This window comes from Triticum dicoccoides, chromosome 3A (assembly GCF_002162155.2).
Source record: "Triticum dicoccoides isolate Atlit2015 ecotype Zavitan chromosome 3A, WEW_v2.0, whole genome shotgun sequence".
NCBI lineage: Eukaryota > Viridiplantae > Streptophyta > Magnoliopsida > Poales > Poaceae > Triticum > Triticum dicoccoides.
In genome coordinates this window covers 746,380,913-746,404,531 of record NC_041384.1, presented here as the reverse complement: position 1 = coordinate 746,404,531, position 23,619 = coordinate 746,380,913, and the positions used below count along the sequence as shown (strand labels likewise).

The 23,619-nt window shown below is 53.4% G+C and overlaps 1 protein-coding gene across 4 annotated transcripts; it reads left to right on the top strand.

The window, feature by feature from the left end:
• The first annotated feature begins 5,610 nt into the window (after positions 1–5,610).
• Positions 5,611–23,355, top strand: LOC119273615. 4 transcript variants are annotated; one of them, XM_037554721.1, is made up of 5 exons: positions 5,611–6,046; positions 6,576–6,638; positions 7,243–7,327; positions 22,551–22,787; positions 22,905–23,355. In XM_037554721.1, exons 1-5 carry the CDS (start codon positions 5,785–5,787, stop codon positions 22,909–22,911), a joined length of 654 nt encoding a protein of 217 aa, XP_037410618.1. In that variant the 5' UTR covers positions 5,611–5,784; the 3' UTR covers positions 22,912–23,355. The 4 variants fall into 4 exon arrangements, with proteins under 4 accessions (XP_037410618.1, XP_037410617.1, XP_037410620.1 ...); XM_037554720.1 differs by having other exon boundaries at positions 22,503–22,787; XM_037554723.1 differs by lacking the exon at positions 6,576–6,638.
• Positions 23,356–23,619: the final 264 nt, after the last annotated feature.

The following is a 23,619-nucleotide window of genomic DNA, read 5'->3' as shown; positions in this document are numbered from 1 at the left end:
TTAGTTTCTTGTTTTATCGCTAGTTTGGTTTATAAAAATGAAATTACAAAAAATGGAATTGAGGTTGCATCATATTATTCATTTTTATAATGTCTTTCACGAAAATGATGGAAAGGAAAATTGTGCTCAATTGATAGAAGAGGAATTCTATAAAATGTTTTACAAAAAATCTTTGAATGATGAGCATGATTGCAATGTTGTTGGTATGAACTTTTTGAATATCCATGATGCTAATGATATGCAAAACCATAAGCTTGGGGAAGCTATGTTTGATGAAGATGATACTTTTAGTCCTCCAAGATTTGATGTGCAAATATTTTATAATGATTGGATGCCTCCTATTTATAATGATTATAATGATGAAACTGGATTTGGAGAGGTCATGACTTTATTTAATGATGAATCCACTACTTTGGAAGAGGTTTCAATTGACTATGACAACAAAGTTGCTATCTGTGATGATTATGATGATGACATCTATGCTATGAGGAATAATGATAACCATGAAACTTATCATCATGATTTAATTTTCAATCCCATGATAGTTATTTGTTGATTTTGCTCCTACTACTATTCATGAGAATAAATTTGCTTATGTGGAGAGTAATTAAATTTCTATGCTTGTGGATCATGAAAAGAATGCTTTATGTGATAGTTATATTGTTGAATTCATTCATGATGCTACTGAAAATTATTATGAGAGATGAACATATGCTTTTATATATTGCAATAATATCAAGCTTCCTCTCTATGTGTTGAAAATCTTGAAGTTACACTTGTTTTGCCTTCCTATGCTAGTTGATTCTTGTTCCCATAAGTTGTTTGATCATAAAATCCCTATGCATAGAAAGTGAGTTAGACTTAAATTTGCTAGTCATATGCTTCATGATGCTCTCTTTGTGTTTCAATTCTTAACTTTTATGTGAGCATCATTGAAATCATCATGCCTAGCTTAAAAGGCACTGAAGAAAAGCGCTTCTTGGGAGACAACCCAACATTTACCCCTACTGTTTTTATGTGTTCACATGATTAGGCTACTGTAGTAATCATATTTTATTGCTTTTGTTTCAATAAAGAGCCTAGTAAGACCTTTGGGATGGTCTATGGTGATAGTTGATTTGATCTTACTAAAAAACAGAAACTTTTGCGCTCAGGAAAACAATTCTCATTTTTAACAGAAGCATGATAAAATGCTGACTCTTTTTGCAGAAGATTTATAGACAAATTGCCCAGGTTTTCCTAATTTTTCAGAATTGTTGGAGTAGCAGAAGTATGGTTGGAGTACAGATTACTACATATTATTCTGTTTTTGACAGATTCTGTTTTCTATGCATAGTTTGCTTGTTTTCTAGTTTCCATGGCTTATATTTCTCAATATAAATTGTGGAAATGATATGCTACAGTAGGCATTGCGTGGAAACAATTATGAATCTTGTCTTTGACAGTATCAAAGTTAAACGATTTGCTCTTATCAACTGGCACATCAGACTGGATTAACACTTTATACATAGACTCCACTAAGAACTACGTTTTCCAGTGATATTTTAGTCTTCTTAACTTCTGTTGTTGCCGGACTATTTTTCAATATCCTTGAGATTGGTACAATATACATTTTCTTGTCTCCTACTGCCAGGCCTAACGAGTTGTCACTAGTCCAGAAGGGTGCTATTAAGCACCTGTCGGTCATGATAGCGTCAAACTGTGTGCGATGAATGCATCACACATATTACAAAAATCAAACCATGTGCCTTACATGCGATGGCAACTCCATTGGGCAAGAATTGGAAAATAGACACGTGTGCAATATCAGGCACGCATTTCAATTGTCCAACCCGTCTGCGATAACCCATGTCAACACACAGGATTGTTGCATGTGAATTGTGTGTGTTACATGGCACACGATTGAAATGAACAAATTGTGTGCGGTGATAGGAAGCATTACAAACATTAGAGAACAAACGCATGGTGTGCCAAGTTCCTCACACGGTTGGCTGAATGCAAATCGCATGTGATATTTGCGTGCGACACACACATTTTACAAACTAGCTAATTTTATATGTGTTGCAATGGCGACATACATATGGTCAACTCCAATCATGCCTAATATATAACTTAAATCCACCGTATTCTAGATTTTGGTAAGATTTCATTTGAGTATGGGTAGGAAAGAGAAGGAATGTTTTGGTACAATTGAGCTTTCGGTAAGATTTGATCTGATTTGGGTATGCTTAGGGGAAGGCAAGGAAAGTTTTCATTTAGTTGAAGTTTTCGTAAGATTTGTTGCACCAATTATACTATATATAGGGACCTCCCTTACCGTCTTTCTATCAGAAAAAGATTTGATTTGGGGATGCGTAGGGGAAGGCAAGGAAAGTTTTCATTTAGTTGAAGTTTTCGTAAGATTTGCCGCACCAATTATACTATATATAGGGACCTCCCTTACCGCCTTTCTATCAGAAAAAGATTTGATTTGATTTGATGGAGTTAATGCATGACATGATTTGGAAAAGATTCTATTTAGTTAATGCAGTACATGGCTTCCAGGGGGACAAGAAAAGGTAAGTACCAATTTAATTTAGATTATTCCAAATCAAGGGTCCCATGGAGAGGAAAAACTTAAGGCAGTGAGACGGAGGGAGGAGGTGAGGAGAACGTATGCAGTCCCCTTTACTCCCTCCGTTTCTTTATGTAAGAGCATCTCTAGCCGTTGGCCCCCCAGGAGGCGCTAAAAATCGCCCCCTGAGGGTGCACGGGCGCAAACCGCGTGCTGGGGGCGTGATGCTCCCCAGTCGCGGCGCCCACGATTTTTTTGAAAACTAAAATCCGGCGATGTCCTCGTACTTCGCGGGGAGGCCGGGCTCCACCTTCGGCCTGATGAGGATGAGGCAGCCAGAGGTGGGGGAGGAGTCGGCGATGCGGACGCCGGAGCTGCGGGTGCGCTGGCTGACCGGCGTGTCCTGGGGCTCTAGCTTAACGGGGCGGAGGCAGGGAGAGCCGGACAAGGAGGAGGACGCCCCCGGATCCATGCGTCTCGACGTCCATGAGCTCCCACACCGGCGGGAGAAGGGCGGGGGAGCGGGGTACTCCAGCCTGGGCGTGTTGCCACCCTCGATGTACTCGACGACGGCCTCCAGCGTGCGGCCGGGCACGCCCCACCATCGGCGGCGACCTTCGTAGTTGAGCCTTCCGGAGGGCACGACGCCGTTGGTGGCCTCGAGCTGCTCGGCGTGGCGGTGACGGAAGTAGGGCTCCCACAGCGGGCTATCGGGGACGTACCGCGGACCTTCCCTCACCGCCTGTGGTAGATTGGCGCGGATACGCGCGATCTCCGCACGTCGCGCCGCCCCGGTGGGCGGCGGTGGCACCGGGTCCCCACCAGCGCTGATCCTCCACGCCCCGGGCACCCGCATGTCCGGCGGGACTGGGTACTCGGCCTCATAGAGGAGCCGAGCTTCGTCCTCGTGAAGGTGGTGGCGGCCGAAGCCGTTCGCCGCCGCGCCAGCGCCTGGAAAGCGCTCGGTCATGGTTGAACTGGAAACGACGAGAAGAGAGAGAGGAACGGGGGTGTCGAGGAATGAGGGCGTCGGCCGTGGAGAGCCTATGCGTCACCGGCGCGCTGGGGGCGGATTATATAGGCGGAGGCGCCGCGCATACGCGTGGCCGCCGTGTGTACGCATGGCGGGTGAGGCACGCGCCTCGTTCCGTCTTCACTGCGCCGCTCGTGAGGCATCAATGGAGGAGGCTGATCGGCGCGGCAGTGCGCGGCAGCTTTGGCATTGATTCCGTCGCGGGAACCGAGGCGATGAGGACGACGAAGCGGCGAGAAGAGCCGAGTCGCTGCCAAGGAGGGCCCGCCGATTTTCGCGCCAAAAACGTTTTGGCCAGCGTCCCCAAGCGCGTTGGGTTCGGTCTGGGTCCGCCGGCGTCAATTTCGGCCCGAGCCGGCGAAAAAAGGGCCTTTGGGGGCGCGACTGGACCGATTTTTCGGAGCCGGCCTGGGGGCCTTGTTGGGGCGCGGCTGGAGATGCTCTAAGGTGTATTATTTTTGGCACGGTGACCAAGACTTATAATTATAGACATGTTAAGACGAATTTACCTTTGAGAAACTTGTTGGTTAGTGGCAAGTAAATCAGTTAGTCCAGGAAAATATGAAAGACATGTAACCGACAAAGAAATATTTCCTTTCTTTTGCTATATGGAGAGATACAAACAATTTGAAGAGATGTTTTCCCTTTTTCTAGAGGGCTAATAGGGAATTACGAGGAATTGGAAGAAATGCACCTTACATCTTCAAAATTTATCAAAAAAGAAATGCACCTAATATAAAGGAATGGAGGGAGTGTAAAAGATAAGCAACGTGTGACATAGGCTACACATGGTTATAGGAGCTAAACTGTGTGCAATATCCTGTATAGTTTGCGCACGAAAAGAATGTTGGAACTATGTGTGAGGTAGTGCGCGCGATTATGGGGGTGTAAACATGTGTGATTGGTAGTATCTTCGTAAATGACGTTGTATAGCCAATCATGTGCAATCGGTCGACAAGGTCAACTCTGTTTAATGGTGCATTGTCCCCTGTACCAGTCCATAAGACCTCCTCCAATGCACTAGTGCTAAGATGAGGTACTAAGCACATTAAAAATCTAAGCAACTAAAGTCCCCATGTAAAGGTGCTTAGCTTGTTGTTGCTAAGCATTCTTCATTTAATGATTTAGCAACTAAAGTTGTCTATGCATTGGTGGGCTTCTTTCATTTAAGTGTTTTCCTTAGGTTCCCGCGCTTGGCATTGTTTCTTCCTGGGGTCACCACACCCATCTCTCTCCTCTTAATTACCTTGCCACATCATCTTTTTTGTCTACATGGCAGCCTTAGCATCTGTATAAGGTGGAGCATTAGGAGAGGCCTAAGGATGGTTTCTCACCTGGGAGCATCCAATAAAGACGGCCGCCCATTCCTGCCAAGCTATCGCTATCCTTTCTCCCTTGCCCTTTCTCTCCAACTAGTAAGTGATCTGCTGTGACATGTTAGTGTGACAACCCTAGAAACGGTACCAGTTAAGTGCACAAGGCGTGTCGGGGCAGTGGATGTCAGGGCGACAGCCTATGAGCTTTCCAACTTCAACATTATGGACTATTGCAGGCATGTTGAATGCTTGCGTCTTTATTACACCAGAAGAGTACTTTATTACTTATTTTCCGACATTGATGGTAGAGTGGCTTGTTTGGCGGAGCGAGTCCCCCAATTAATATTTGTTTGTGTGGTTTTCTATGATTAACCAAACAATCTTTTGCTTTAATAATCAACAAAACATGAAAGCTTTTGCTTCGTGTATGAATTCATTTACTCAACTAAAATTCAGATATATCGAATGTGTTTTTCACCAGTAATAAAACTATCAGCTTTTATAGATATTATCTATACAAAAGACTTTTAAAACCATCAAATGATCATGACTATAAAAAGAATGTATTTTTAGAAGAATGTAAAAGGAAGATTTTTTTTTTTGGTGTGGACAACGCCACAACGTCACTGCCTGGTACTCCACTGCCCAGATACATTTCTTCTCTGGATAGTTCCCCATCGCCGCCCACAATCTCTCCGTTCCCCATTCACTCCTCAGCCGGCGCTCCCTTGGCAGGCCGCCCCCTCCCCTTCGTCACCACCGCCGGCGCTCCTGGTCAGGCCGTCCCTCCCCTTCCTCACCAGCCCTGACGCTCCCTGGCAGGCCGCCCCTCCCATTCGAATCAGGTCGCGGAAGTGGCCGATGTGGCCCTCGAGCTCGGCATGCTCGCGCCGGCGCTTGACGCCGTTGGATGCGGACGCGGAGGCGCGGGATTCGCAGGCCCTACTCTACCCCGCTCCTTCGAATCTGCCCCAGAAGTGCTCGAGCTCGGCATGCTCGCCGAAGACGCCGGGCCCCTCCATCCTCCTGATGCCCTCGCCGTCGCCGCCATGAACATCTCCACCATCTCCGGCGCAATCGTCCGGGTCCAGATAATCTCTCTTCGACCCGCCAGCTGGTCCTCCTCGTCAATTCGGTCGCCAGGTGCATCGCCTCACTGAGAAATCACATGAATGTTCATTTTGAAGACTGTGCATAATTTGCTTTGTTATAGGGTTTTGTTAGAAAAGCTTATTTAACTGAGTATTATTTTGTTCTAGATTGCTGCACCTTCTGGGTGTGAGTGGATCCAAGAGTTAACATGATGCAATATCTTTTTGAAAGATGATACATTATCTTCATAAAAGAAAGGAAGTTGGAGAATTTATTATTGATGAAGAGGAATTCAGTGGCATTTGGTTCTCAAGAGCTTAAATGGAACAACAAATGCATGATTCTCATGCCTAGACTAACTAATCAAGTAGCATATGCAAATTTTTAACCATACTACATTTAGACATGACATTTGAATATAAAATACGGCAATTCTCTTTATAAAATGGACCAAGAATGAGTGTCGCATTTAATCTTTAGAAAGTGTGTTTTCTGTTAGAATGTCCCCTTTCAATAATATGAGAGATCATCTGCTTAGTTGTTGGTGGCTGTATTGATGAAGCGGCCCTTAATGGTTCAGATTTCCCAAAGGAGAAGGAGGAGGTGCCGAAAGAGGATGGGAGCAACAAGTCTGAATCGAAGAGTATGATTTGTTGCGGATGTTCTATGGAATCCTGTTGCTAGTAACCAAGCATGCCTTCTCTTTAGTTCCTCTATGGAAGTAGCATCAAATTGGGATTTTTTTGATGATATGTAAAGCTTAATTGAGACAAAAATTATCTCAGTTACCACTTCTGCAAATCATGATTGTTAGTTGGAGTCGATTAATACGATTTAGACACAATAAACTGCTTCTCTTTAGTTCCTCTATGGAAGTACCATCAAATTGGGATTTTGTTGATGATCTATAAAGCTTAACTGAGACACAATTCTCTCAGTTACCACTTCTGCAAATCGTGATTGTTAGTTGGAGCCGAATAATATGATCTAGACACAATAAACCGCTTCTCATGAATATATGTGAACTCTTTTGATACTTTGTAGATATCTTTAGCCTCTCTGGTTAATAATATAACCAGTTCATTATTTTTTTAATGTTATTTGTATTTCACCTGGAGATTCATTCTTTCTGGTTCTTTGGAAATGACAAATAGATGTAGAGCGTGAGTGTTAGCAGTCTTGCATCTTATGTTTAGCATGCAAATTTTACTTGAAAGAAATGTTGATGGTTGTTTCTATGTTTTCAGTAGAATCAATTTTCTTCACCCCACGGGAGAAGTTAGAAGATGTATTCTTGGGAGTTCCCAACGACTTTGATGTATGTTGGAACAGGTATTCTCGCCCACTGTGGTTATCCAGCATGTTAGTCTGTTACATACTCCCTCTGTCCCAGAATATAAGAACGTTTTTGACACTATAATAGTGTGAAAAATGTTCTTATATTTTGGGACGGAGGGAGTAATTCATTGTAGTATCTACATGCCATTTCTTCTCTTTGAATACTCTATGGTATATTCTTTTCATTTCTGAAAAAAAATCATGCGAGCATGTGTGCTAATAAAGCTCCGATAACGACGTATGTTTAATATTATAGTAGTAATAATACCTTTCAACTTCAGTCTAGGCGCCGCAAATCTAACAGATTTCTTGCTGTTCTCATTACAAATATATCGCATAGCTAACATAAGTTACTAAATATCCACTGACATTTTCAAAAAAACTTTACATGAAAGAAAAGGAACGTTGTTTGATGAGGACAGAAAATGATTCAAGTCTATCATGTGTACTCCCTCTGTAAAGAAATAAAATATAGTTTAGATCATTAGTTTAGTGATATAAACGATATTATATTTCTTTACAGAGGGAGTATTTAGGAAAAAAGCAAATATTGCAGTAACTTTTTGTGATGAAGTAATATAAAAGAGGTTCTGGAACATACTCCATGGCTTCTTCTAAGCCTCGGTAGAAGCATGCTTGCTTGCATTTGGTATGCAAGGAAGAAAAAATGGCATTCAGAAAGTGCACCGCATGCTTCAACTGATTGAGAAAATCAGAAGCGCCTAACATCTGAAAAAGGTGTCCTGAAATAGAATCCCAGAGATAAAGCTATAAGCATAAATAACAAGCAAGGCAAAATCGAAAGAAATAAAAGTCTGTGCTGCACATAATACTTTTACATTATAGAATTCCTATATATATTGCAAAGACATGATAAATGGTCAACATGGCAATATTGTTCAGTGGTCAAATAGTCCCAAGTTGGTACATATTGGCCTTCCAGGTAATAGAAGAATAAGAAAGAGAACTTAGATAGACTTTACGCAATGCTCATTTAACCAATACTTTTCTGTTGGGAAATGTTTCACCCTGAAATATAATGTAACCAATAGTTAAATTTAGAAAACAAGCTATTGCAATTACACCAATGTTCATTTTTTTTGAACTACTATTTTCTTCTACATACTTTATTTTAACAATTGTTTTCACATACTTCCAGTATCGGAGTAAATAACCATGGGTAGCCTAGCCGGCTCCTCCTGGCCTTTCTGAAAAAATTACGAGCCGATTCGGCCCTCAAGAATCCAAGACACAGGGCCGCCTTCCCCTTGCCGGCTGCCTCCAGGCCGGCTATCGGAAGGCGGCCCGACTTCAGCCCTCATGAAGAAAAGCCGCGGGAGGGCCGGCTCCGAGAAGCCGGCCGCGAGAAGGCCGACTTCAAGAAGCCGGCTCCCATAAAGCGGTCAAGATCGTACCCTCGAAGTCCGCATCCACATAACGGCGATGTGACGGGGCGTGGCTATAGTGAAGCCTGCCACCCCCGAATCCCGGAGCACGCCTGGCACAGTGCGCCGTACGGGTGGCCATGACCCGTCCGGCGCAGCACTGTTGCCACGTTGACCCTGATGTCATCCACGACGGGCTACCTGTACGGCCCACGGACGGTGGGCCCCTTCGGGCAGAGAGACACCCGAAGGCGGCCAGACCTCCCCCAGTCAGCCCAAGATAGAGCCGGCTTCCCACAGCCGGCTTGCCACCTCCCTCGGAGAAGACGCCCCATTAAGGAGACAAGACGCGGTGGGGCTACAGTGATCGCCCACCGGGCGGCGTCACTGTAGCCACGCCCACTTCGGTGAAGCCCTCGCCACCAAGATTGAGCAACAGTAACCAGCCGCCGACAAGGCCCTGACAGTGGGGCCTGCCTGTCCACCAAGGAGCCGGCAGCCGGCGGGACCCACTAGCCGGCGGGCCCCAGCAGCCGACGCAGAAGCCGGAGAGCGTAGACACAGACGGCTGGGCCCCGCGCCCAGCCAGATTACCATTGTACCCCCGGGGGGTAGGCCTATATAAACCCCCCGGGGCATCCATGCAAAGAGAGATCAATCCCTGCTAGTCTCAGACACCACATAGGGAGGAGAAGAAAGCAAGCCGTGCCCTTCTTCCTCCTCTCGCCAAACAGCTCAAGGAGCACCATGTAGCTACTTGTTCATCTAGTGACCATGCGGAGACCCCGCAGAGCAGCAGTAGGGGTGTTATCTCCACGGAGAGCCCCGAAGCTGGGTAAGATTCGCCGGCGTGCATGTCTTTGCCTCATCCCGTTTCTAGGCACCGGCGACGTCTTACTGGCTCCCACAATTATAAGCCACCCGTTGGCATATGTCGCACCTACCACCCGACATTTGGCGCCCACCGTGGGGCCAGGTGCACCGCCGTCCGAAGACCTGTTCTGGACGGGAACCCTCTTCCTCCCCCGCGAGCGTAGCCAGCCCGGCACGCCCGATGGCGCTTGCCACGACGCGCTACAAGGCGTCACCAACATCTGTGCGGCGAGCAGCCTCGCCGATCTCCTTGACAAGACTCTCATCTCTGACGAGCTCGCCTCCGACGCGGGCACCGACCACCTCGTCAACCTCCTCGGCCAGCTCCACGTCTCCGGCGAGCCTGCCGTGGACTTGGAGTCGGTTGGCTCCATCGATCCGATGCCTGTCGACTCCGACACGGCCTCACTCGACACGTTCCCCACCAACGTCGCGATCTACAACGACCCGCTTTCCCGGGCCGATGGCTGCGACGCTGTCACCACCGAGGTGATGGTCATCGGCCACGGCGGCACTTTTGACGAGAGCGCCCACGACGCCCCGCATGCGGCGGTCCACGACTTGTCCATCCCCCTCCCGGCCGATGCCGACGCTGAAGCACTGGAAGCTCGCCGCCTTGCCCTCCTCGCAGAGGGCCGGAAGCTGGTTTCCATGAGATGCCTCGCTGAGGCCCACCGACGCGAGGCCGACCGCGCCGCCCTTGGTACGCCGCCCCCAGGCGGGCCTAGCCGGGCCGGCGTTGTCAGACAGCGCGGCGCTGTCGTCGCCGATACGCTAGGAGTCGACTGCCCAGTCTACGCTACTCCACTCGAGAACCTGCGCGCCGCCCAGGCGGCCGTAGACGAGCTAGATGGACTGGGGGCCGAAGAACTCCCCCACATGACCCGACGCATCCAGCAGCTGATCGATGCAGCCGCGCAGCGGCACGAAGCCGACGCCCGCGCGGAAAGCCCTCCCCCGCGCCGAGATCACGGCGCGACGTCCCGGACGCCGACTACCGGTAAAACCCGCGCGCGGCGCGAGAAAGAACCGGCTGCCAGCCAAAGCCGAACCCGAATCTCCATCGAGCGAGACGCAGAAGGCCACCCCCGGGCCGTGGAGTGGCGGGGCAATCCGCCTCCGCCCTAGCCCCGTGGAGAGAGATATCCCATCTCGCCGCCTGTTGAGCATCCGACTCTCAGCGGCCGGCTAGGTCGCCGCGAAGGAGTCGGCGAGAACGACGCCCGCCATCGGGTCGACCGCCTGGCGCGATCCCTGGCGCTAGAAGAAGAAGACGATGTCGGCCTGCCTTGCTTCGGCCCCTGCATCTGCGACGAGCCTTTCCCTAAAGGGTTCTCACTCCCAAAAGACACGCCCAAGTACAACGGCTCCGTGAAGCCGGAAAATTGGTTGATCGACTACTCCACGGCGGTTAGCATAGCCAACGGCAACAGGCGCGTAGCCGTGAAGTACGTGCCCCTCATGCTGCAGGGCACGGCGCGGACCTGGCTCAACAGCCTCAAGCCATACAGCATCAACAGCTGGCTAGACTTCACAGAAGCCTTCGTCCGCAACTTCACCAGCACCTACAAGCGGGCTCCCAAGCCCAGACAGCTCTCCTTGTGCGTACAAGGCCCCGCCGAGTCCACTCGCGACTACCTCACGCGCTGGGCCGAGCTCTGCAACTCTTGCGAAGGGGTGCACGAGGTGCAAGCCATAGAATACTTCACTGCCGGGTGCCGAGAAGGCACCCTCCTCAAGCACAAGCTCCTCTGCGACGAGCCGACTACCCTCGATGAGCTTCTGATCATAGCGGACAAGTATGCCACCACCGACTCCTCGATGAAGACCGAACTCCGGATAGACGCGTCCGGGAAGGTACTCAACCCAGCGCCCAAGACGCCGGCTGAGGACTCCGGCCGACGCCCCCACCAGAACGACCACAAGTGCAAGGGCCCGGTGCCGCCCTCCACCAGTCGGCAGGTGGCCACAGTCGAAGACGAGCAGCCCGAAGCGCGGCCCGCACCCAAGAAGCAGAGGGGCGGCAAGCCGGCTTGGCAGCCGGCCTTCTCCTACGAGCAGACTCTCGACGCCTCGTGCAAGTTCCACAGCGGCGCGAAGCCGTCCAACCACACGACCCGGAAGTGCCACTGGCTCACCCGAATCTCTAAAGGCGAAGGGCTCGCACCGCCTCCGCCTGTCGGTTCGCCGCCTCCGGCTCCGCAGCCGCCGGTCGCTCGGCCCGCAGTCGGAGCCGTGCATGATGAGTTCCCCGACGAGCATGCCGCCTATATCATCTTTACAAGTCAGCCCGAAGACCGGCGCAGCAAACGCCGAGAGCATCAAGAAGTCAGCATGGTTGCTGCCAACCCCGCCGAGCACATGCATTGGTCAGAAAAACCTATCAGCTGGAGCCGGACCGACCACCCAGAGGTGATGCCGTCTCCCGGCTCTTATGCGTTGGTTTTGGATGCCACCCTTGCAACGGATAGACGCGCTGCCCGATTCTCCCGCGTGCTGATAGACGGCGGGAGCAGCATCAACATCTTGTACCGTGACACCATGGAGAAGCTGAATGTCAAGACGAAGCAACTCATGCCTACTCGGACTGTGTTCCATGGCATCGTACCCGGCCTGTCCTGCGCCCCCATTGGCAAGATCAAGATTGATGTACTTTTTGGGGACAAGGAGCATTTCCGCCGGGAAGCGATCTGGTTTGAAGTGGTGGACCTGGAGAGCCCTTACCATGCATTGCTTGGCCGACCTGCCTTGGCCAAGTTCATGGCAGTTCCCCACTATGCCTACCTCAAGATGAAGATACCGAGCACCAAAGGCATCATCACCGTAGCCGGCGATTACAAGAAGTCCTCTGAGTGCGCAGCAGCGAGCAGCCGGCTGGTCGAGTCCCTTGTGATTGCCGAAGAAAAGAAGATGTTGGACCGAGTCGTGGCCATGGCCGGCGAGCAGTCGGCCTTGTCCCTCGATCCCAAGGAGCATGATGCTCAAGGATCTTTCCAGCCGGCCAAGGAGACGAAGAAGATACCTCTTGACCCCGAGCACCCAGAGAGGTTTGCCGTCATCGGGGCAAACCTAAACAGCAAATAGGAAGGCGAGCTCACCGATTTCCTCCATGAGAATCGGGACATCTTTGCATGGTCCCCCAAGGACATGTCGGGCGTTCCGAAGGAATTCGCCGAGCACAAACTACATGTCCGAGAAGACGCAAAGCCAGTCAAACAACCCCTCCGCCGACTGTCGAAGGAGAAACGCAGGATTGTGGGAGAGGAGATAGCCCGGCTTCTGGCAGCCGGCTTCATTATGGAAGTTTTCTTTTCAGACTGGCTCGCCAACCCGGTCCTCGTGCTAAAGAAGAACAACGAGTGGCGCATGTGTATAGACTACACGAGCCTCAACAAGGCCTGCCCCAAAGATCCCTTTGCCCTGCCAAGGATTGACCAAGTGATAGACTCCACGGCCGGATGCGAGCTGTTGAGTTTCTTGGATGCTTACTCAGGGTATCACCAGATAAAGTTAGATCCGGCAGACCGCCTGAAGATCGCCTTCATCACGCCATTCGGAGCCTTCTACTACCTGACTATGACATTCGGCTTGAGAAATGCCGGTGCCACTTTTCAGCGTTGCATGCAGAAGTGCCTCCTCAAGCAACTCGGCAGAAATGCCCATGTCTACGTAGACGACATTGTGGTGAAGACGGAGAAGTGCGACACCTTGCTGGAAGACCTCAAGGAAACATTTGAGAACCTACGCCGGTTCCAAATCAAGCTTAACCCCGAGAAATGCGTGTTCGGAATGCCAGCCGGCCAGCTCCTAGGCTTCCTGGTCTCCGAACGCGGCATCAAATGCAACCCAGTAAAGATCAAGGCCATTGAGAGAATGGCGATTCCCACCAAACTTCAAGACGTCCAGAAGTTTACCGGATGCTTGGCCTCCCTGAACCGCTTCATCAGCCGGCTCGGAGAGAAAGCTCTTCCCTTCTACTGCCTCATGAAGAAGTCCAACCACTTCGAGTGGAATGACCAAGCCGATCAAGCTTTTCACGAGCTGAAGAAGATGCTGGCCACGCCGCCTGTCCTGGCGGCGCCGATTGAGAAAGAGCCCATGCTCCTCTACATTGCCGCAACCAGCCGGGTGGTCAGCACCGTCATCGTAGTCCAACGCCCAGAAGAAGGCCGAGCCCAGCCGGTCTAGAGGCCGGTGTACTATTTGAACGAGGTGCTGTCTACCTCGAAGCAGAACTACCCGCACTACCAGAAGATGTGCTACGGCGTGTACTTCGCCGCCAAGAAGCTGAAGCCCTACTTCCAAGAGCATGCCATCACGGTTGTATGCACCGCCCCGCTGGCCGAGATCATAGGCAGCTGGGATGCATCCGGCCGGGTGGCGAAATGGGCCATCGAGCTGCCCCCCTATACGATCTTCTACCAGCCTCGCACCGCCATCAAGTCCCAAGCATTGGCCGACTTCCTCGTCGACTGGGCCGAGACCCAGTACCTACCGCCGGCTCCCGACTCCACTCATTGGCGCATGCACTTCGATGGGTCCAAGATGCGCACCGGCTTGGGAGCCGGCGTCATCCTCACCTCTCTCAAAGGCGACAAGCTCAGATACACGCTGCAAATTCACTTTGCCGCCTCCAACAACGTGGCCGAGTACGAGGCGTTCATACACGGGCTCCGGCTTGTCAAAAAACTCGGCATTCGCCGGATCCTATGCTATGGCGACTTGGACTTGGTGGTCCAGCAATCATCCAGCGACTGGGATGCCAAGGACGCAAATATGGCAAGCTACCGCTTCCTCGTTCAGCAGATCAGTGGGTATTTTGAAGGATGCGAGTTCCTCCACATACCACGAGCCGACAACGAGCCAGCTGATGCCCTGGCTCGAATAGGCTCCACTTAGCAAGCAATACCAACCGGTGTCTCTCTACAACGCCTCCTCAAGCCGTCTATCAAGCCGTCTCCAGAGTCCGATTCCATCTTCGTGTCGCCTAACCCCAACGCAGCCGGCTCGAAGAACCAAGCAGGTGACCTGGGGACTTCGATAGTCGGCCAGGGGGTATCAGCAGGCGGCTCGGGGACTTCCGTAGTTACGCCCGACCAGGGGACTGCCTCACCCGGCTCGGGGACTGCGATAGTCGGCCCGGAGACTACACCAACGCAACAGGCGGCGGCCGACTCCAGCATTTCACCGCCCAGCCCGCCCGCCCTGGTCGCAGTAGCCGTTTTGGCAATAGAAGAAGTCGCAGCTCCGTCATGGGCTCAATCCATCCTCAACTTCCTAATAAACCAAGATCTGCCGGCTGACGAAGTAGAGGCAAGACAAGTCCAACGCCGAGCCGGAGCATACACAATCGTCAACAGAGAACTCGTCAAGCGCAGTGTCACTGGAGTCCTCCAGCGATGCGTCGAGCAAGAGAAGGGCATTGCAATCCTCAGAGACATCCACCAAGGAGAATGCGGCCACCATGCGGCCTCAAGATCACTCGTCGCCAAAGCCTTCCGCCATAGTTTCTTTTGACCGACTGCTTTGGATGACGCCAAGGAGTTAGTTAACATTGCAAAGGGTGCCAACTCTTCAGCTCCAAGCAACACATGCCGGCTTCAGCACTCAAGACCATTCTCCTCACTTGGCCCTTCGCCGTTTGGGGACTAGACATGGTGGGCCCATTCAAGACGGCGCGCGGCGGCATGACACATCTGCTTGTCGCCGTGGACAAATTCACCAAATGGATTGAGGCAAAGCCGATCAAGAAGTTGAATGGGCCGACTGTCGTGACATTTATCGCAGATATAACAACTCGGTATGGCGTGCCACACAACATCATCACCGACAATGGCACGAATTTCGCCAAGGGAGCCTTGGCACGTTTCTGCGCGACGCAAGGCATCCGGTTGGACCTAGCATCCGTCGCCCACCCGCAGTCAAACGGCCAGGTCGAGCGAGCCAACGGCCTCATCCTCTCCGGCATCAAGCCCCGACTGATCGTACCACTGAAGCGTTCAGCCGGCTGTTGGCTCGATGAGCTGCCGGCTGACCTCTGGAGTCTGCGCACTACACCAAACAAGTCAACCGGCTTCACTCCTTTCTTCCTCGTATATGGTGCCGAGGCGGTCATCCCAACTGACACCGAGTTCAACTCGCCTCGGGTAACCATGTACACGGAAGCCGAGGCCAAGGAAGCACGAGAAGACGGTGTCGACCTGCTGGAAGAAGGCCGGCTGTTAGCCCTCAGCCGGTCCGCCATTTATCAGCAGGGCCTGCGTCGCTACCAAGATCCTTCCAAGAGGGCGATCTTGTGCTCCGGCTGATCCAGCGAACAGCCGGCCAGCACAAGCTCTCGGCCCCTTGGGAGGGCCCCTTCGTCATCAGCAGAGCCTTAGGCAACGACTCCTACTACCTGATCGACGCGCAGAAGCCGAAGGCACGAAAGAGAGACGACTCCGGCAAGGAGTCGGAACGACCATGGAACGCCAATCTCCTCCGAAGGTTTTATAGTTGAAATACAGTATGTATCACGCTAACTTTTGTACTAAGTACGAGACAATAGGCCCCCCGAGGAGAGCTCGGGGACTGCCATCTTTTGTCTATAAATGAAAAGTATCATGCTTATGGCCTTGTCATTGCATTCACTTTTTTTCCGTCCGGCACCGGGTTCGACTAGTCGGCCCGGGGACTGGCCGCCTGGAGTTATATTAGAAGTCCTACCCGCAGTCAGACAAGTAGTGTGCCGGCTCTCAAGCCTTCTTTTGCCAAAAGTCGCAGTTCGAAGAACCGGCTGTCCGGTTGGCAAGAGTTAAGCGCAGGAACGGGTGCCCACACGAAAAACGGCTAGGGACTAACGGACTAATATAACAAAAGCCGGTTTTTCTCCCACCGCCGACCGGCTACCAGAGTAGCCGGCCGGCCGGCTTCCATTCACCTCGCTCCAATCTAAGAAATCTCGAGTACTTGCCTTCCCAGAAGGGGAAGGCGGCAAAGGAAACAGCCTAAGGATAAAAAGCATACATGAATGGAAACCAAACACGCAATAATATTTACATAAAAGACCTTCAAAAGGCCAGCATTCAACATAGTTCGAATACACCCCCAGTGGGTGGAACTGCGCAAGATTAATAAAGTTGTTCAAAAGGCAACAAGCAGAAAAAAAATAAGGACGGCAGACTAAGCCAAGGGAGCGACTAGCGAGTCGGGCAGGTCGGTGGAGACGGCAGTGCCGGCTGGCGAACCTCGGCATGATCACCGCCTCCCGTAGAGGGCGCGCTAGCACGCGCCTTGTTGCCGGAGGCACGATCAGGTTGAGGTTGGCCACCTGCTTCACCAGTCGGCTCAACGTCTTCGCCGTCCTTTCCTTCGTCGTCTTCGCCTTCATCACTGGAGGCGATCTCCTCTGCCGAGTCTTCACCCGCTGTCGGGTCCAGCCCGAACCACTCCTCCGGCTGGGCAACGCCGTTGTCATTGATCTCAGGAGCGAAGACGCTGATGTCAGTACACTTGGTGATCGTCGAAGCACGCTGAGCGATAGCCGGCCGCACCTCCTTCAACTCTTCGTCGGCCTCCAGTCGCCAGGTGCGCAGCTGGTCCAGGTTCAGCCCCGGATACTAGGTTCGGACGAACTCCAGCGCCCGCCCAGCTCCAAGCCGGGCTGCCGACGCCTTCCAGGCCTCGAAGCGGCCAACCGCCACCTCCAACCAGTCGGCAGTCCGACTCGGGGTGCGGGGAATCATCTCTCTTGGCCAGAGGGCGGCCAACACCTGCGCCTCGGCACGCTGGACGCGGCGGAGCATACGCTGAGCCGGCTGCAGCCGGGCTTGGATTGCCAAGAGCTGCTCCTCAAGCGTCCGGCTCGCGTCCGGCGCGATTTCAGCCCCCGCCTGCTGGCGTACCTCGCGATGGGCCTCGATGGATTGGGTGGCGAAGATGGAGTAGCCAGGAAAGTAGTCTGCACAGAGAACAAAAAGCAGCACAAGTCAGAACACAAATCAGGGATCAAAGGGAAAGTAGGGAGTGAAGAAGGCGGCTTACCGTCGATCAGATCCTCGATACGGCTGAAGCCCTCGCTCAGCGCCTGCTTCGCTTCAGCCCAGCCCGCCTCTTCGGTCTCAAACTCGGCCTTCAGGGCGTCCTCGTTGTCCTGCGCCTTCTTCAGGGCCGCCTTGTGGCTCTCCTCCTGGTCGGCCAACTTCTTGACCAGGCAGTCACGCTCCAGGACCAAGGCGCTGTACTCGGCTTCCTTGGCGCGAAGGGCGGCCTGGGCCCCGCTGAGCTGCTCCCTCAAGTCGGCATTGGCTCCTGCAAGCATGAAGACAAAGGAAAAGTTAATAAGGGGAAGTCGTCAAGGAAGATCCGACCCGGCTGCTCAGCAGTCGGCCCGAATCTCGGGGACTACACCCAGTGGGTGCGCTGACGCGCCCCCACAGGAAATGAACGAGACAAACACGCACTCCGGCTGCTGGTCAGGTCCTCAGTTCTCCGGCCCAGCTCCTGAGCCTGGGAGTTGAAGGCGGCTGCGCGAAGGTTATGATACTCCTGGAAGATTATATAGGAGGCAAGGATAAGTTAAGTTGTCAGAACCTAGTAAGTTCCAAGCCGCCTGCGCAGCAGCCAGCTTGGAACTCGGGGACAACACCCAGTGGGTGCGCTGACGCGCCCCCACGGAAGAAATCGAAAGAGCAAAATAACCAAGAACAGAAGACTCACCCGGATAACTCTTGAGTGTATCGCTGCAGCGAGGCGGCCTGAGCTTGAAGCCGGTTCCAGACCTCCTGGGCCGCCGCGTTCAGCTCGCCCGTCCCCCCGCTGGGAGTCCACTCGGACGCGCTGACGCTGGCCGCCTCTAGGGCCTCCGCCGTCTGGCTGGCGCCCGCTGCTCGGTGCGGTTTCGGCGCGGAGGCGCCACCCCCAGCGCGCCGACGCAATGCCGGCTGCACCTCGAGGCCGGCCCCTGGACGGCTGCTCTGGCGCCGCAGCTGATTGGCCGCTTTGGCCCGCTCCAGTCGGCGCCGTCTGCGACGCCCCCTCCACGAAGATCACGGGGTCCTCCCGCCTCTCCATCACCGGCGGGCCTTGGTCGACCTCCTCCAACGGGGGCACGGGAACGTCGGGGGCCACGGCGCGGAGGGGAACAACGAGCAGCGGAGGCCGGTTGTGCGAGGCCTCCGCCTCCGTCTCCGCGGCTGCTGCCTTCGCCCGGGCCTTGGCCGCCGCGTCGGCCTGCTCCTTCGTCGCCTGGGCGGTCCTTCGCTCCGCCGCCTCCCGCTCCTCCCGCGCCTCTCGCGCGTTCCGCTCCGTGGCCTCCTTAAGGTCGGCGCGGGGATCCACGCGGCGGGAGCTTGAGGACCCTCCAGTCGGCCCGACTACGGAGCCGCCAGGACCTCGCTCGAGAGAAAGTGGCGCCCTGTCCGGCAAGAAAAGAAAGGTTTAGAAGAGTTTCGGACAAAGAAGACAAAAAATATATACGCAAGACATTTGACGACTTACGCAGAGATCGCCTGCAGTTGCTTCATCGCCTTGCGAAAGCGGGCCGCCTTCGCGGCCGCCTCATCCCGCTTGGTCGCCGCCGTGGAGGCCTTGGATTTTTTCGGCCGACTGCCGAAGAAGGTCGACGCGGCCCGGCGCTTTTGCGCGCCGCCACGGGCAGCCGACACAGCAGACGAGCCCGCGCCTTGATGATCGGGCGCCGGCTGGCGGTGCGGGGCGACTTCGACCTCGTCGTCATCCGGCCAGTCCTCGAAGCTGGCCCCGAGTCCCGCGCCTTCGGCCTCGTCGCCTTCCCCAACGTTGGCGTCTTCCATGGCGGCCGCTCCCAGGTCCGGATCGTCGGCGTCGTCCACCGTGCGGTCGGGGAGGAGCTGGCGCTCTACCCCCGCGGCCCCGGCTGTCGGCGGGAGAAGAGGGTTCTGCAAAAGGCAGACCAATTGATCAAGAGTCGGCTATCATGAGGCCGGCTACAGAAAAGGAAGAAAAGAAGAAAGAACTTACGGCAGGCGGAGGGTTGGCGCGGGAATACGGCTCCTTGCCGTATCGCCAATCCTCGGCGAGCTTGCAGTTGGAGATATAATTCACCATGTAAGACACCTCTGCGTGAGGCATCTCCTGGTGCTCAGCCGGCACGGGTCGAAGCGGCCGCTCATTTGGCAGATCATGTGAGGCCGGCCTTGGAGCGGAAGAACCTGGCGCTCCACGAAGGCGGCCACCAAGTCGGCTCCGGTCAGGCCCTCCGACTGGATCATCACCCGAAGCCGGGAGACGGCTGCGTTCCCGGCCTGAGACAGCGACCTGGCCCGGTAGCTCCACGAAGGTTGCCTCCCAGCCGGCGGGCCGGCTACGTAAGCCGGCAGGTTGACGTAGTCGCCTTGCTGGGCGACGTTCTTCACGTAGAAATAAGACTTCTGCCAAAGCTTCACCGACTGGATCAGCGGAATGGACGGGAACAGATTGTTCTCGCTCGCCCGCCTCATGGCAATGAAGGCTCCGCAGGGGGCGGGCACGCCCGCGACGACGGTGCTGAGCTTGCTTTGGAAGAACTCCCCCCAGAGCTCGAGCGTGGGGAGAACTCCAAGAAAACCCTCGCACAGGGTGACAAAGGCCGGCAGCAGCATCACCGTGTTGGGCGTGAGGTGATGCGGCTGGAGGTGGTAGAACTCGAGGAAGGCTCGAAGGAATCCGCTCGCCGGGAGGCCGAAGCCGCGCATGCAGTGCGAGCGGAAGATCACCCACTTGCCCTCCTCCGGTGCCGGCGAAATCTCCCTCGCCGGCGCTTGACGAACCCGCACAAGGTTCTCGCCGGGCAGACGCCGCGTCCGGCGGAGGAACTCGACGTGGTCCTCGTGGACGTTGGAGCCATCCCACGAGCTCGACAGCGCCATGGGAGCAATGCGGCGGGGAGCAAGACGAAGCAACGGCGAAACGGCGCGGCAAAGGATTGCTGCGGCTGGGAGCAAGACGAAGCGACGGTGGAATGGCGTAGCAAGGAGTTGCTGCGGCGAAGAGAAGAAGGAGGGCGAAAAGGGGCGAAGTGAGGGAGAGCGCGCGAGCCTCTACCGCTCCCCCTCCTCCTCCTACTTATAGACCGCGCGGCGGAGCCGAGGAGGCGCGGCGTGGAGGGACGTGGGGATCAACTGCGCCCACTCCCCCACGTCCCGCGGTTATTGTGCCTTGATGGCAGAATAAAACCGCCGCGGGAAAGCGAGCGGTCCATGTGGACGGCAGAAGATCCGCGCTCGGACCGAGGCCTGCGAGTGGCGGGCCCGGGCCTGCGGCGGCGTCCCGTCGCGCGCGTGCGTTGGCAGGATTTCCTCGCCACGTGGCCCGCGTTCCCGCCTACGAGAAACGGAGCTTTTTCGAAGACGGCGCGCACGAGCAAAGTCGGCCCCTCGGGATAGGAAGCTGACCTAGCTTCTCGTCCCTTTGTCAGCCTCGAAGCTCGATCAGCTTCGGGGACTACTGTCAGAGTAAATAACCATGGATAGCCTAGCCGGCTCCCCCTGGCCCTTCTGAAAAAATTACGAGCCGATTCGGCCCTCAAGAATCCAAGACACAGGGCCGCATTCCCCTTGCTGACTGTCTCCAGGCCGGCTATCGGAAGGCGGCCCGACTTCAGCCCTCATGAAGAAAAGCCGCGGGAGGGCCGGCTCCGAGAAGCCGGCCGCGAGAAGGCCGACTCCAAGAAGCCGGCTACCATAAAGCGGTCCAGATCGTACCCTCGAAGTCTGCATCCACATAACGGCGATGTGACGGGGCGTGGCTACAGTGAAGCCTGCCACCCCCGAATCCCGGAGCACGCCTGGCACAGTGCGCCGTACGGGTGGCCGTGACCCGTCCGACGCAGCACTGTTGCCACGTTGACCCTGATGTCATCCACGATGGGCTACCTGTACGGCCCACGGGCGGTGGGCCCCTTCGGGCAGAGAGACACCCGAAGGCGGCCAGACCTCCCCCAGTCGGCCCAAGATAGAGCCGGCTCCCCACAGCCGGCTTGCCACCTCCCCCGGAGAAGACGCCCCATTAAGGAGACAAGACGCGGTGGGGCTACAGTGATGGCCCACCGGGCGGCGGCACTGTAGCCACGCCCACTTCGGTGAAACCCTCGCCACCAAGATTGAGCAACAGTAACCAGCCGCCGACAAGGCCCTGACAGTGGGGCCTGCCTGTCCACCAAAGAGCCGGCAGCCGGCGGGACCCACTAGCCGGCGGGCCCCAGCAGCCGGCGCAGAAGCCGGAGAGCGTAGACACAGACGGCTGGGCCCCGCGCCCAGCCGGATTACCATTGTACCCCCAGGGGGTAGGCCTATATAAACCCCCCGGGGCATCCATGCAAAGAGAGATCAATCCCTGCTAGTCTCAGACATCACATAGGGAGGAGAAGAGAGCAAGCCGTGCCCTTCTTCCTTCTCTCGCCAAACAGCTCAAGGAGCACCGTGTAGCTACTTATTCATCTAGTGACAATGCAGAGACCCCGCAGAGCAGCAGTAGGGGTGTTATCTCCACGGAGAGCCCCGAAGCTGAGTAAGATTCGCCGGCGTGCATGTCTTCGCCTCATTCCGTTTTCAGGCACCGGCGACGTCTTACTGGCTCCCACAATGATAAGCCACCCGTTGGCATATGTCGCACCTACCACCCGACATCCAGTTTGCAATTTCGGTATCACTAATGTATGATAGTACACACACAAACAAATAAAAAAAACTTGGTTGTACTTGAATTTTGTGTTGTTGTCCCTTCTTTTTCATTTATCTAAGCTGCAATGGATTCCATTATAAACACTGAAGCAGTGTACAAAGCTACTTATCTCTTAAGAAGTGTATTTTCAACCACAATTTGGTTCTGTACTTTTTGTCAGAAAATATCCACCCGGAGATTTTTCTTTATATCTACATAATAATACCTATCCTCTAATTGCTGGTGCTCTGTAGTGGGATTCAAATTTGGAGTAATACATCTAGCCCAGTTTTGCCATGTAGAAGCACACTTTTAAAGTCAAGATCCCCACAAGATCAAAATGGTAGAAGGTCTTGCGTGCTGGCGCTGCTTTTGAGCGTGGCGCAGATGGACTGGATCCTCGGCCACATCGCCCTCATCGTCAGCGCCTACATCACCTACTACACCCCGTCCTCCTCTCCTACTGCTACCGCTGGCCGGAACCCGTCCACGGCAAACAGAACTACACTTGTACATGCACGCCGTCCGCTCCTGTCTTGGTAACAAATAATCCTCAAATTAACTTTTACTGGCATATATGGTTGGACATTGGCAGCATGCATACCTGTTGTTAGGCAGAATAAATGGGTCTCACAGTGTTGATCATGTTCATGCAGGGCCTAGAGATGTAGCTATGTGTGGCATTGCACAGTACAAGATTCTCTATGCATCACAGTTGCCACAGGCATCATGTAAAGCAGCTAGGTTACCGATTGGCATTCAAAGCAGCTAGGTTACCGGATCGCCAGATGACACACGCCGTGCCAACATCGCAGAGGAATTACAGACACCGGCGTCGAACACAAGGGAGAATGCTAGCACAGCTTGAAGCAATCGGTGCCCTGCAGCCAGCGTTCTCGTACCCCATTAATTCATCTATCTTGAGCTCTTGACAAGCCTATAATTCAAGGCTTGATCTTTTTCCATTCTACTATACTGAAGACTTGAATTCTTTTTGATAAGCCAATAATTCATGTAGTTTGAATGCACTGATATTATTTTTGTTTGGTTCATGAACATAAACAACCATGCATTCTATAAATAGGAAGTATGATTCAGGTGCCAAAAGCGTAGGAAGACACTTTACGGTAGAACATGAGGTTAGCGTATTGCCTTAATTATGCCTTTAGTCTTTTGCATTGGTATTTGATGTATTTCTGAATATCGTATGAAATGACATAAATTTAAGTTATATAATTATGCGAGATTATGCTTTAGTTATATTACAAGATTTTTTGAAATTTTAGGGCCCCATTTTGCTATTCACACTGGGGCCTGAATTCCTGGCGACGACCCTGGGGTACACATATTACAGGCTTTAACAGGCTTCAG